The 15,746-nt window shown below is 41.0% G+C and overlaps 1 protein-coding gene across 1 annotated transcript in view; it reads left to right on the forward strand.

Annotated features, from left to right (window-relative positions):
* FRMD5 (FERM domain containing 5) overlaps window positions 1-15,746 on the forward strand; it is a 1,150,824-nt gene that overhangs the window by 182,775 nt on the left and 952,303 nt on the right. Inside the window, exon 4 of the mRNA XM_044077712.1 lies at window positions 11,321-11,418. Within this exon, the coding sequence (XP_043933647.1) occupies window positions 11,321-11,418 (98 nt within the window). The remainder of the gene's footprint in view (window positions 1-11,320; window positions 11,419-15,746) is intronic.

Raw genomic sequence — 15,746 nt, forward strand, 5'->3', positions numbered from 1 at the left:
TGCAAAAATCTGGACAAAGCCTAAAATAAATAGGGACAGCTTATAAAATATTGCTCTCATGAACTTAGAAAATTGCTAGAGTAACAGGATTTGTGTAAGGATGTGATGTCTACAACTCAAATGTCTGTTATTGTTTAGCAGCTTCAATCCTTGTTAGGAGGAATATGGGTCAAAAATCTGGACATTCTGCAAAATCCTGGACAGCTGAGGGGTATGCTGCCTCCCTCTTACACACACACACACACACACACACACACACACACACACACACACACACACACACACACACACACACATACACACCATACCTCTCAATCTCTTGGCACAAGAAATCTGGACAAAGCCTGTTATAATGCTGGGAACAGAGGCCCAAAACTAGGGACACATTTAGAAAGTTACTAGAATAACAGGATTTGTGTTAGAATATATTTTCTAAAGGATATGAAGTCTGAAACTCAAATACATGCAATTATTTAGTAACTTTAATCCTTAACTCATCTCAGTGATTTGTCAAAAAAAAAACAGAATTTTTATGAGGAACAGACCAAAAATATCAGGCAAAAATCTGCACATTCTGTGAAAATGCGTACAGTTGCAAGGTATGACGCACACATACATCCCCCACCTCCTTAGAAAGCAAATAGAACAACAAGGTTTGCATTAGTATGCATTTTCTGAGAATATGAAGTCTAAAACTCAAATGTCTGTCATTATTTTCTGACTTCAGTTCTCAATGATTTGCCAGAAAAAAAAAATTATGAGAAACAAACCAAAAATATGAGGCAAAAATCATGACCCCCCCCCCTTACACACACTCCTACCCCTCTTACTTAAACACAAACACACACACACACACACACACACACACACGCACGCACGCACACACACACACACACACACACACACACACACACACACACCTTTACCTATCTAATTCTTACATAAACGCATACACACCCCTACCTACCTACTTCTTACATTCACACAACCCTACCTATTTCTTACACACAAACACACACACACACACACACACACACACACACACACACACACACACCTCATAAACACTTAAACACAGACAGGCACACACCTCCCTCTCACTTGTACCTTTGTCTGCAGTCCAGATGTCTTCTGAAATTCAAATTCCATGTAGCGCTGAAGATGAAGAAGTAAACCTTTGGTCACAGAGATGCAGAAGCATTTGTGCAACTGGACATAAAGGGTGTTCTTAAAGAAGAATGCCCTTAAAAAAATGATGTATTTTTTGTTTAATTAAAAGAAAATTAATTTCCTGGCCAACCTGTTCCAGGGGTGTGCAAATGCATCCCCTTGCACCTGCCTGCAGGTGCCCTTGCTCCCTCATTTTCTGGGCATAGAAAGGCTCTTTTTCTCACCTATTCAGCCAGATTTGAAATCTGGAAATGCATCCTCCCCTTACAACTTGAATACTGCCTGTCTCTTGTTACAGCGCCTCTGCTAAAAGCTCCACTACATTGAAAATCATCTCAGACAATATCCAATAATTCATCTCTCACTTCCCTAGGAAAGAACATACTGCATTACCCTAAAAAAAGGAAATGGCTTCCAGTGAAACACAGAGCAGACCTTCTACTAATTTTAGAATTGTTCAAGCACCTACATGAAAGTTCTTTCCCTCACATAACTTCAAAACCTGTTAGGCCTGCCCCTTCTTACATCATCAGAAATCTTAGTCACTCTGGTCCTCGGGTCCTCTAGCACAAACCCCTCCATCCAAACTACAGACTTCTAACCATGCAGTTCTGCACCACAAATTGTGACGGTCCCTCCTGAACTTACAGACACTTCCTCCTTTCCCAAATTCTGAGATCTGCTAAAATCATATGTAATGACCCCTACAAAATATAGATCCAGTCCATCTGGACATATAACCCTACCTTTCTTTTCTCTTTCCTGTCAATCTTTCTCTGCTACTTTGTCTGTCATCCTTTGACAAACACTTAAAAATCTTCCTCCTTCACTTCACCAGCCTTGATTTTTTTTATCAGGCAGTTGTACATATTGTATTACATCCATTGCTTCAGTAACCTTCTCAAAGAAATTTTCTATGTTAAGAAGGCAGGATCTACTGTTGTCAAATCCAAACGGACTTGGATCAAGAGTTTGCAGGTTACCAATTTCCTTACTTGTTAATTCCATAATGATCTTTTCCACAGCCAACTCAGATGAGGCTCATCAGGCTTAGGGGTCTATAATCACCTGGGTCTGTTGATGTCCCGTCTTTGTACAAAGGATGACTGCTGCTCATAAATAAATTATATTCTAATATTCAGTGGCCATTTTCTATTTTTAGCGGAGGCTTGTATTTGCACCAGATATACAGCCTAGACTTCTTCAGGGAGGACTGTTTTTTTGTGTGTTTTACAAAAGGTAACTATCCAACATATTCTTGTACTTCCTGCCTCTGGATTATTCCTACACAAAACACAAGGGCCAAAAAACTGTAATGTAAGTCTAGGCTTCTTAAGATCCTCACAGATCAGTAATCTATAAAGTGCCTATAAACTATGGTGCATATTGTCAATTATTACAAGCTGATTATAAAGTGTATTGGGATAGTTAAGTAGCAAGTGTTATTTTAAATTGAAATTATTAATTAATGTGTTAAGCAGTTTTGAGTTTCTATCACATTACCGTGGACAGTTGCAGATAGTTATTATTTGGTAAAGTTTCATTAGCAGGCTTTTGAATGCTTCATGGTTTTGTGTTCTTCTTTCGTTGGTAGTTAGACTATTGCTTTTTAGCTTAGTTTATGATGATGTTTATACTTCTGCTATCACTCTTATTGGCCAGGATGGCAGTATGTTGTCTGACCAACACAAGTTAGTTTGCGATCTGTTCAGAATCTTGGCACTGGTTTCTTGAGAGCATAGAGATGCAGCAGAAATACTGATTTATGATCATCTTATATAGAAAGGGCATTGTTCCTTAAGGAGAGCCCTATGAAGAGTTCTTTGACTGGAATATTTTATCAGTGGCACTCACAACATTGACACACGATGTCAAATCTAAGCATTTTCTTCAGTAATGGTTGTGTTTTTCTGGTGTTGCTTTCCAGTCCCAGGAAGTGGATTGGCAATCCATTTTAAAATCTGTGATAAGGATGTCCTTGTCTATTGTAGCTCTAGCTTTAAATGTAAGACACCTAGTAAATCCTCTGTCATTGTGAGCTAATTAGCAACATTGGCAATGATCTAGTTGTGTGATATATGAAAGATGCATAATTCTTTTCTACCCAAGCATTTGTTTTCATTAATTCTTATTAGCAGTGGTTAACTGAAACCACTCAATTGTATAGTATTGACCTCCTGTGCTATTTGCACTAAAAAAGGCTTCAGTTTAGACAAGATACCACATGTTAGTGCAACATGTGATGGCAGATTGATTCTTAGGGGTAGTTATTGGCTGTAACTAAGCAATTACTTCCAAGTGAGAACCCCACCGTGGTTATACATATTTGTTTCTTTGCAGGTTTATTACTGTAATTCGTTTTACGTAGGGCATCTTAGCTTAGAGCTTGACTATCATCAGCTGGTGCAGAACTCTTCTCTCATAGGTTCATAGGTTCATAGGTTCATACTAGGCTATCTGCCCGAGGGCATTTACAAGCCTAGCCCATAGTTTTGTAGCTTACGCCACCCCTTTAGTATGGGGAACTATACCCATTATTTTGCTGTGCCTCTGTTGAGCAGTGACACTGAGGTAATCCCTGGGGTATATCTGCGATCTCCCATCCATTGGTCAAGATTTCTCTTGAACAAGGCCAGCGAGGTGCTCTGCCTCACATATACCGGGATTTTATTCCACAGCATAGGGAGTCTTTGGGTGATGAATCTATCCCTCCAGCACGTCCTATTAATAGCCGTGTCGAGGTTTAAGTCTCCCGCCCTTGTGGCTCTGACGGATCTAGATTTTTTGAGGTGAAGCATATTCATCAAATCTGGGTTTGACATGGCCTTGTATGTTAGGCAAAGGTCACCTCTGAGCAAGCGGTGGCGACTGAATAGAGCTGGAGTTCTTTCAGTCGGGCAGCATAGGACAGATGTTTGAGACCCTTTATCCTTTTGGTGAGGAACTTTGTGGCCTCTCCAGCTGCTGCAAGTGTCGGGTCAGATACATTCGAATGGGGCATTGTACTCAATCATTGGTCTGATGAGTGATGAGTATAGGGAGACTATGACCTCCCTTGATCTAGATGAGAATCCCTTCATGATACGGTGGGCAATGTAGAAGGTCTTCCTAACTACTTTAGCTACATGGGTGTCGAATGACAGACTACTATCAACCTGGGTCCCCAGGTCCCTGATAACTTCTTCTGTACTCAGTGGATTGCCACCTATTTGGTAGCTAGGGTAACCTTGTTTTTCCTGAAGGGTATGACTATGCATTTTTTGGCATTTAACTTTAGGCCATGGCTCTGGCACCAGTTATCCATTTCTGTGAGACCCTTCTGAAGGATATCTGTGTCAGATGTGTTTTCTACTATGGCGCCCAGTTTGCAGTCATCTGCAAACTTTGTCAGCCATAACCCTCCTGTGTTTGCTTGTACTTGAAAAGTAGATGCCAAACAAGAGTGGGCCCAGGACTGAGCCCTGTGGTACACCACTTGTGACAGGCTTTGAGTCTGACATGGCGCCAGCAACTCTGACCCTGTGGGTTCTGTCACTCAGCCAGTTTGCAACCCATCTTGTGATGTATGGGTTAACATTTAAGCTGATGAGTTTTTCAATGATACCCGAGTGGGGTATTGTATCAAAGGCCTTCGCCAGATCGAGGTAGGCTGTATGGACTGCCTTTCCTCATCAATGGCTTTGGTGACTGTTTCAAAAAGTCAACCAAGTTTAGAAGGCATGATCTGCCTTTGACAAAGCCAAACTGGGATGGATCCAAAGTCTGCAAATTCCCTATGTCTTTATTTATGAGGTCCATTATGATCCTCTCCATGGCTTTGCAGATAAGGCTTGTCAAGCTAATGGGCGGTAATTTCCAGGGTCGGTGGAGGCACCGCCTTTGTGAAGTGGGACCACAGTTGCAGTGCGCCACTCCTGGAGTGTATCCAGAGGTAAGACTATGATTAAACAGCTGTCCTAGCTGTGGGTTTAATTCCTTGTTGAGTTCATGGAGCACACAGCCTGGGACACCATCAGGTCCCATGGATGCTGTGTTTTGCTTTGGAGAGCAGTTCTCACTTGGGCGTTGGAGATGTTTGGGGGCTGCAATCGCTGGTATAGATATCTCTCCTTTTGGGGAGGGGGAGTTTGCACTGAACCTGTCAGCCAGTATGTTGGCAATGTCTGTAGGATCAGTAATCTTCACATCATTTTGAACTAGTTCTGAGCATATCTGGGAGTTTCCTCCCAGGTTCCTAACATAGCTAAAGAAGGCCTTATGATTGTCTTTTGAGTCTTTAGCTATTTTTCTCTCAAAATTTGCTTTGGATGATTTTATGAGAGCTCTTAGTTTTTACTTATAGTGATCAAGGGTGTCTTACCTTTTAAGGATTTTGCTCTATCTTGTAGTAGCTTCCTCCTTTTGTTGTAGAGTTTGTTTATGGCTGGGGTCCACCAGAGTGGACGCTTGCCTTTGGTACAAAGAGTCTTTGTTTTGCTTGGGATTGCCTTATCCATGCAGTCCTGCAGGTGCTGGTAGAAGGCATTTGTAAGTGATTCAGCGGCTTGAGTACTGTTTTCCGTCGGCTCGGGGCCTTAAAGGAGACCACACTAGTCTTTAGAAGTGTGAAGTCGGCTTTCGAGAAGTTCTTTACTGTGGTCTTTTTATTTCAGGTGGGGTGGGATGAGGACCTCCAGCGAGATTAGTTTGTGATCTGATCTCACCAGTGAGGGGTATACTTCCGGTGTTGAACATTGTGCTCCCATGTTCGTGATGATGAGATCAAGTATGTTTTCTCCTCTTGTGGGGATGGTGACTAGTTGTTCCATGGCATTTGAGTTTATGAATTCCAGGAACTTTTGGGCTAGGGTGTTTGGGCTTGAGTAGTGTTCCCAGTCTATATTAGGGTAATTGAAGTCACCTAGTATGATGGTGTTTGGTGATACATTTATCCCTCTAGTGTTTTCAGGAAGGCCATGTGAGGTTCCTGAGTTTGTGAGGGTGGCCTGTAACATGCTACAATTTGCAGAGCAGTCTTGCCTATGGTTAATTGCACCTGGATGGTCTCCGATGCATCGTGCGTTGCCACCAGTCTTGAGGTGTGGGTGTCTTTGATGAATATGGATACCCCCTCCTTTCTTGGTATTGTCCGGATTTTGGGGCGGAACGCATGATAAGAGGTAAAACCTGATAGTGCTGGGGTGCTCTCAGGAGCCTTGAACCAGGTTTCTGTCACTGCACAGACATCGATGTTCTCCATACTGAGAAGGGCCTCGAGTGCGTGCATTTTGAGATTTAGACTTCTGGCATTGAGCAGCATTACCCTTAGTTTTTTCCTTTTTGTGTTCTAGGGTGGTAGGTTTAGAATTTGAGCCTTGCCTAAAAAGGCACTATGGGGTGGCAAGAGCCTTTGCCAATATCCGGAATCCCAGGTGTGACAGGTGCAAGCCGTCCCTTGCGAAGCAGCGTGGCTTGTCCAGCATGTCATCCCAGGCAGACAGACATTGGATCCCCTTTGAATGACACCAGAGTTTAAGCCAATTGTTAAAGCTGATCATCTTATCTCTGTATTGTGGCATCATTCTTGGTGAAGGTAGGATACTGCTCAAGGTCAGGGTCATACCTGCCTGGGCTACATAATCAGAGAGCTCCTCAATGTCTCTTTTCATGTAGTCCAAGGAGGTACGTCTCAGGTCGTTTACACCAGCGTGGACAATGACTGAGTCATATTTGTACCTGCTGTTGAGAGACCTGAGTGCTTGCGTTATGTGGCGGATTCTAGCGCCCGACAGGCAGCTTACTGTGACCTTCTCCTTACTCAGTCTGGTGAGCGGGACGCCAGTGTGTCTGACTATGGAGTCACCAATGACTAGTGTGTCTGGCATTGTGTTTGGCCTTAAGGGCTGTGACTGTTTGACACTCTGACTGTGAGGTCTATGTGTTGCAGGTGTTGTGTTCTGAGGTGGTGGTTGTTTGGGTGTCTGCTTTGGTGGCCTCTGCTGTTTTGGTAGATTTTTGATCAGAGCCGAGTATGTCTTTGTGTGTTTATGTGTATGATTTGAGGTTGTGATGGTACTATGTGAGACTGGGTCTATAGTGTGTGTGGTAACCTTCTCCTCCTGACTGGTCTTGCCAGTCCTATGTTGAGAGAGCTCAGCCTCCAGTTTGGCCGTATAGTTGCATCTCTCGCATGTATTTGTGTTTTGTGGGAGGAGGAGAGGGTTGTCTGTGTACATGAGGCAATTGCAACATTGTCTCAGTATTCCCAGGTTCACCAGCTGAGCAGGAGAGGACACTAGCAACTGATCCCTCAACATGCTAGAAGGACTAGACAAAAAAACTTTAAAAGAGGTTCCGGGGGACGTGAGTGACCGAGAAATGGGTCACTCACTCTAACTAACACTCTAACACTCTCTAACTATTAACTGATGCTTCACGTCACCAATATATTGCACCAGTTTTGAGAGTTGGCACAGGCCACAAGTATACTCAGGTGCTACTTATAAAGTTCTACTGTTAGTAGGTTTAGCACTGTGTGACCTTGGCCCATGCCCCTTAACGATGTTATGATGCCATACAGTATGACTAGGCCCATGTGTTCTGCCTTTCTGGAGCAACTAAAAATTTCTAGCATGCAGATTGACACTTTGGGCCCCTGATTGTTCTCCTAACAGGCCTAGCACCTGTAGAAAATCCTGCTCCATTGGCTAAGGGTGTCTTTGTTTTCAGAGGTTCCCCAAGACTCATCTTTTTAGCTTAGTTTATGATGATGTTTATACTTCTGCTATCACTCTTACATCTTGTTTGTAGCAGAATTTTAATGTGTTTTATGATTTATTACTTATAATTGCACTGTGCTCATTTTACAAGTACAGTAACAAACTTGAACGTAAGGATTTTTTTGACTAAGTAACCAGTCCTGCCACCAGAGTTCATGTCTACTTATTTGTTCATGTTAGTAGCACATTAATAGTATGGAGATAAGTCATGCAATTTTCAAAGTCCATGGAAGTGTTGCCTGTCATTGTTTTTAATGTTATCTCCATCCTCCACTATTGATGACAAGGGGATCATTTCATAAAATATCGGTGCCCCTCTGTGTACCTTCAGTATAAATAAATGTAAAAAATGTAGAGTTTAACCTGCCTGCAAGAAACTGGTTTAGTTATTTCTTGCCTGTCTCATTGTCTTTTGCCTAGTTTTAGTCATATAGGCCTCAGCTTCCTCCTCCTTTTTGGTCAGTTCTCACAGTGAAAGCCAAAAAAAGGTAGTTCTGAAAAACTGATACTGCTTATCGGAAAAGGTAATGGAATAACAAGTTATGTTAACATTTCGTAAAACTTAAGAACTATGTAACTGCGATATTTGAAGTCATTTATTGGCTAAAATCTGCTAGTTCCATCAGAACTTTACACATTTCTTGACAGAAAGAGCAAATATCAAATAAGATGTATCTGTGAAAATTAGGCAGCTAAGTGAAATGAAGGTTCTCATGTTGTCATGCAGTCACAATGAATTTAAAGGTACAGTATTGAGCGAATACTGATATAATTTGGAGGAAGATGTACTGACTTAATAACTATATGAATGTGTGGCAAGTAAAGGAGTTAGTATTTGCATATTTATTTGTTACATTGGGAAAAAATAATTCCAGCACTCTGAACAATGTATGCATCATGAAAATGTTATGTGTTATAACACAAAATCCTTGGGAAATGATTCCTGCTTTTCTCTTTTTTTGTCCTACATTTGTTTTCTGTACTTTACCTGATGTGTATTAATTGGCAGATGCAGCAGAAGTAATTTTCTTCCCAAAATAAATACAGTAAAAAAAAAACACTGAAGAATGTTTCAGAAGGCTTGTAGATGTCAAGGCATTGCAAAAGTTAAAAGCTATGTACAAAAACAAAGTTCAACTAATGCAGTAGATTTGTTATAATAACTGTTCCTGTGGCTAGTTTGTGTAATATATGTCCGGATATCTTTTAAAATGTCATGCTTTTCTGAAAGCTGTATTACTGCCAGCTTAAGTTTGTTTCTGTGTATGCTTAATGACATCCGTGCCCTCACTTGGCTAATCTACCTTCACAGGTGACTACATCTGCTTAATAAGGCATTGTCCTTGTGGCAGTTTGATCCCAAAAGACACAAGAAGACAAATGTGAGTTCAGATTTCGTGGCAAAGGCACAAACCTCAGAAGCAGACACACTCTTCAATAGCCTTTCTCGGGAAAAAAAAAGTTTTCCACTTCTGTGGTGCTGGTGAGATATGCAAAAATGAATGCACCAGGAACGTTGTGGATACTGTAGATGTTTACCATTACTGTTGAGACAACACAAAGTATTGACTATCACTCAGCAGGGGAGCTGAAGGCAATCCAGTATAAAATCAGCTTGAGAAGTAATATACTGAGTGTTGCCAGACGCAATAACCAGAAATTAGGTTTCTATACAGCACCGTTTTCTGAGTTTTTACAGTGAGCTTTTCCAGCTTCAGCAGTCATTTACTGCAGAAAAGAGGTAGCAAGAGCAAAACATAGGTTCGTTCTCATTTGTAAGCAGTTTTTGCATGAGGGTTTTGTTATCACAGAGTAAATTTGTAAGAGCAGAATAAAAAAAGCTGAAATATTTATTTACTGAAGCTGAAACCTTTATAGACAAAAAACAAAGTACAGAAAGAGGTTCATTTCCACTTGTAGAAAAATGAGCAGTATAATTTCAAAGGGAACTATATTAAATATTTTAAATGCTGGAATTTTCATTGAAAGTGATTTATTGAGGATTAAGAAAACACACTGATTTGCAGTACATTTATCTCATCTAGTACTCAAGGACATAAATACACTGTACCTTTGATTCTTTAATCATTCAGATGTAACGTTCCGTGCCTATATATCACTCTTTAGCAGACATTTATTGATATAGTGTTTGAATTAGACTGGCATTTTAAGACTGCACTTATGTTACTCATTCCTGAAATAAAATGTAAATCCCCTATAAATACTTTCACACAGTTGCCAAATTAATCCTGTCCTCTAACATTATATATCCTGTGAAGAAAGTACACCCTGCTGTGGGTTATAAATATTTATAGCTTACTTGAAGCCAACAAATAACTCCTGATTCGAGTGGCAGTCGAATGTCCTGAATAAGTTAGAGTAATACATTTTATGCAAGTCAACATGTTTCTACTGAAAAAGAACACTCTCACTGTTGTGTAAAAGGTAATTAATGAAAACACAGCTGGTGTGTTGGAATGTCCACAATAGAGTGCAATTTAAGGTACCACAGTATGTTGTGTTTCAAAGTCAGTGAGCATGTATTTAATAGTTCATCAAATAAATTCCTTTGTAAGGTATTAATGTAAAGAGCTTCTACAAAGGTTTTTACCCCCTGCAAGACTGAATCTGTAGTTAGTATGACTATAATTTCATCTGTTTTAATACTGTTTGAGTTAAATTTCCATATGGATCCAATTCGACAAGCACAACTCGGTGAAGTTAAACTCCACCAATTAGTGTTTCCTATAGGAAATCACTGCCTGCTTGGTTTCTAAGTGCTCGGCAGTAGTGATTCCTTTCATTCAGGAAATTTCTCCCTTCATATTTCTGCAGCCATAGAATTGGCATATACAAGTTTTGAATTTGTGGGAGCTTGTCCCCCCAGCTGGCAAATGTGGGGAGGCTACCACACTGACAAAAAAAAAAACATTTTATCTTATCATGGGGTTGATTTCTTAAGCAGGTGTTGTCAGTGACTTCGTTCCTTGGGGACTTGTAACTTGGCAAGCCATGGGCAAGCAATAATTTCATCCACCATGTTTTGTAATCATTCTTTAGTTGACTAAAACTAACATTTATGTAGTGGATTGTATTTAGTCTACAATTACAATAAGCAAAACTGTAGTTAATGCACACAAATCTGAGGAATTATTATTTTTTTAAAAAGGCAACCAGATGTGACTGTATGAAGGTTTTGCAATCAAGTGATTCAGCTTATACTTACACTTTGTAACTCTAGTGTGTCATGTAGCCAAGGGTCGATTACTTTAAATTGCTCCTTTAATGCCTTCTCACAGCCTGGAGCACACTATGAGAAAAGATAAGGTATGTCATTAATAAAATTATAAACCTGCCAGAATAGTAACCATCTACCTTATTTTCTTATTTAGATATTTAGTCTTCCTGCAAATCAAACGGGATCTCTATCATGGCCGTCTCCTGTGTAAGACATCAGATGCAGCTTTGTTAGCAGCCTATATACTTCAAGGTAATGACTTTTGACGATCTACAGTTATTCATCACATGTGGTCTGATTGTCTGAGATCACTCACAGTGCATAACTGCAAATGGAATGTAAATGTACTGATATTGAGCAGTAACTAATGGTCACGGCAAGTAAAAATGTCTGATGTGTTTGTAGTCATACTAGTGACTCACAAACTGGCTTTATGCCAGTGCCAAGGTGGGAATAAAGGATAAAGTGCAGTAGATACTATAACACATGCAAACTGTATGCATATAGCAGTAAACATCTCTCTGTACTCATAAGTAGCAATTGTACTTAAGAAACAGCACTGGTTCCAAAGAATTTTTCCTCAGGTGGATAGCAAATGATGGAGGTATAACGGACAAGAAAGAGGTAGCTGGGAAGATTTTTTTGGGAGTGTACGAGTTGGCAGTCTTTTGGGATTCCCTGCAAACCGTTCAGTCAGAGATGCTGTGTGAGCAGATTGGACTGACTGGGAAGATTCACTTTTTGAGTTATGCTACAGAATTAGAATTGCCTAGATATAGTAAAGCCTTGCTGAGGCTAATTCTGGTGGCTGCCAAAAAGCAATTACTAGAAAATGGAAATCAAAGTCTAGACCAACTTTACTAGAAGTACTAAATATGGTAACAGAGAAAAAAAAACACTGGAATTGGAAGCTTTAGAAAAGGGAAGGAGTAAATGGGAATTGTGGGAACAATATATGCAGAGCAGGAACAAGGTTAAGAGGCAGGATTTGAAAGAGCCATATAACGCTTAACTGACAATGACTGGATGATTTCTAAGTGATGTATATTGTTTACAACTACAGTTGTTTCAATGGTGTCTGGGATGTAAACAGTTTGCAACTAAAGTGATATCATTTTGTATGTTTTTCATTTATATAAATGTAAGATTGCGTTTGTTTAAAAACAAAGAAAAAGAAAGCACTGGTTCATGTATTCTTTTTCTTTGCCTCATATTTTAATGTTGCACCATCTGTTTGGTATTAGAAACTGCTCCTTTTCCTAATAGCAGTGGTTCACTTATGTATGTTTATGGCTTTCAGCAATCCATGTGCAATGATCTCACCCCACTATCAACAGTTCAGTAGTTTCCCAATATCTCTCTCTCTTTCATGTGTTAAACATTCTACCCCACACAAAGACCTCAGGATATATGGACTATCATAGACCATTCCCTCTTGGAGAAAGTACAGTTGTATAAGTAAACTTACCATAACAGTATATGTTCAAATGATCTACCTATAGTAGTCCAAATACTTTGCTGTATTCCGGACTTTTGAAATGCTCCTGTGTTGCCCATTTCATTTCTTGGATAAAGGGAGGCGTCTTTATTCACCAGTGGCAGTGGGGAGCTTAGAGCAGCCTATCTATCCCTGGAGGAGTGTTCCCAGCACAAGAATCTGGTAGTCTATTGGCCATTTTGGGCCAATTTCTAGCTCTTTCAAGTCCCCCTGTATAAAACCCGCTTTAGCACAGCTTTGTGCGATTTTGCGCATAGCGCAGCATCGGGCAGCTCCGCTTAATTGGGTTTAAACCATTCTCGGCTCCACAAAGTCTGCTCTTCACTTTTTCCCTTAGAACTGATCTAGTTCTGGAGGAGTGTTCCCAGCACAAGAATCTGATAGTCTATTGGCCGTTTTGGGCTAATTTCTAGCTCTTTCAAGTCCCCCTGTATAAAACCCACTTTGGCGCGGCTTGTGCGCTTGTTACTACTCAGCCAAACTTCTCGTGGTCCTGCAGAGTGGTGCTAGCAGCAGAGAGGCTAAAAGAACGACTGCTAACCTGATAAAAGTGTTTTTTTTCCTGCTACTACCTGGGCGACTGCCTGATCTAGCTAAACTGCAAGTATTTCTGCTTCTTGAACCGTTTTAAACTGTTTAAAGTTGTTTTTGCACCTGCACTTTTAAAGTTTGCCCTGTTTGTTGCATTTACCTGTTGAGGCTACACACTCAAGTGTGCTAGCCTCTGTTACATATTTATTGCACTTTCTTGCTGTTTGTTGCAAAAAAGAAAAAAAATTATCCTTGTTTCCCGTCTTTCCTGACCTAGGGTAGTCCAAATACAGGCTTTGCTGTATTCTGGACTTTTGGAAAGTTCCTGTGTTGCCCATTACCTTTATTGGATAAAGGGAGGCTTCTTTGTTCACCAGTGGCAGTGGGGAGCTTGGAGCAGCCTATCTATCCCTAGAGGAGTGTTCCCAGCACAAGAATCTGGTAGTCTATTGGCTGTTTTGGGCCAATTTCTAGCTCTTTCAAGTCCCCCTGTATAAACCCACTTTGGCGCAGTTTTTGTGCTTGTTACTACTCAGCCAAGCTCCTTGTGGTCCTGCAGAGTGGTGCTAGCAGCAGAGAGGCTAAAAGAGTGACTGCTAACCTGATAAAAGTGTTTGTTTTCCTGCTACTACCTGGGCGACTGTCCGATCTAGCTAAACTGCAAGTATTTCTGCTTCTTGAACTGTTTTAAACTGTTTAAAGTTATTTTTGCACCTGCACTTTTAAAGTTTGTCCTGTTTGTTGCATTTACCTGTTGAGGCTACACACTCAAGAGCACTAGCCTGTGTTACATATTTATTGCATTTTCCTGCTGTTTGTTGCAAAAAAGAAAAAAAATGTTTTCCTTGTTTCCCGTCTTTCCTGACCTAGAGTAGTCCAAATACAGGCTTTGCTGTATTCTGGACTTTTGGAAAGTTCCTGTGTTGCCCATTTTTTTCTTGGATAAAGGGAGGCTTCTTTGTTCACCAGTGGCAGTGGGAAGCTTGGAGCAGCCTATCTATCCCTGGAGGAGTGTTCCCAGCACAAGAATCTGGTAGTCTATTGGCCATTTTGGGCCAATTTCTAGCTCTTTCAAGTCCCCCTGTATAAAACCCGCTTTAGTGCAGCTTTGCGCAATTTTGCGCATAGCCAGCATCGGGCAGCTCCGCTTAATTGGGTTTAAACCATTCTCAGCTCCACAAAGTCTGCTCTTCACTTTTTCCCTTAGAACTGATCTAGTTCTCATAATAAACAGTAATCCACGACAAAAACGGCTGCCAAATAATCCTCTTCTTTATTTTACAAAACGAAACACTACAGGAATTCTTAAAATCAAGCCTTGATTTTAAGAATTCCTGTAGTGTTTCGTTTTGTAAAATAAAGAAGAGGATTATTTGGCAGACGTTTTTGTCGTGGATTACTGTTCTTGGTATTATTCTTTTCATCTTTGCTTCTCATAATAAACACCCTATTCCCACTCTAAAGCCTGGCACTTGCTCACTAAAGCAATTATATAAGTCAGCACTAAAAAATTAAAAGCACTACACCCTTACAAACTCCCCTTGAGTACTTTGTTCCCCACTGAACCTTTTTTTTCAATTATAAAGGAATTCCCAATACTATTCTAGCATGTCCAAAGGTCAGTTGTCAATCTCCTCTCTGGTCCAGCTGGTGAATCTGGGAATCTTGAGGCAATGTTACAACTGCCTCATGTACACAGACAACCCTCTCCTCCTCCCAACAAATTCCAACACATGTGAGAGATGCAACCATATAGGCAAACTGGAGGATAAGCTCTCTCAACTCAGTACTGGCATAACCAGTCAGGAGGAGAAGGAAACCACACTCACTACAATTCCACTCTCACATAGACCTACCACGACAGCAAACCAAACACATAAACACACAAAAACATACTCGGAGGCTCTAAATAAAAATCTGCCTAAGCAGCAGAGACCTCCAAAGCAGACACCCAAGCAACCGTTACCCCAAAACAAAACACGTGCAACACATAGCTCACAAAGCCAGTGTGCCAAACAGTCACAGCCCTTAAGGCTAAACAACACACCTGATACACTTGTAATAGGTGACTCTATCGTCAGGCACACTGACATCCCACTCACCAGGCTGAACAAGGAGAAGGTCACTGTGAGCTGCCTGTTGGGCGCTAGGATCCGCCACATAACACAAGCACTCAGGTCACTCCAAGGCAAGTACAAATATGACTCAGTCATTGTCCATGCTGGTGTGAATGACCTGAGACGTACCTCCCTGGACTACATGAAAAGAGACATAGAGGAGCTCTTTGAGCATGTAGCCCAGGCCGGTATGACCCTGACCTTGAGTAGCATCTTACCCTCACCAAGAATGATGCCACAATATGAAGACAAGATGATCAATTTCAACAACTGGCTTAATTATTGGTGTCATTCAAAGGGGATCCAATGCCTGTCTGCCTGGGATGACATGCTCGACAAGCCACGATGCTTCGCTAGGGACGGCTTGCACCTGTCACCCCTGGGCTTTCGGATATTGGCAAAGGCTGTTGCCACCCCCATAGTGCCTTTTTTAG

This window comes from Protopterus annectens, chromosome 7.part0 (assembly GCF_019279795.1).
Source record: "Protopterus annectens isolate FY-2018-M chromosome 7.part0, PAN1.0, whole genome shotgun sequence".
Lineage (NCBI taxonomy): Eukaryota > Metazoa > Chordata > Ceratodontiformes > Protopteridae > Protopterus > Protopterus annectens.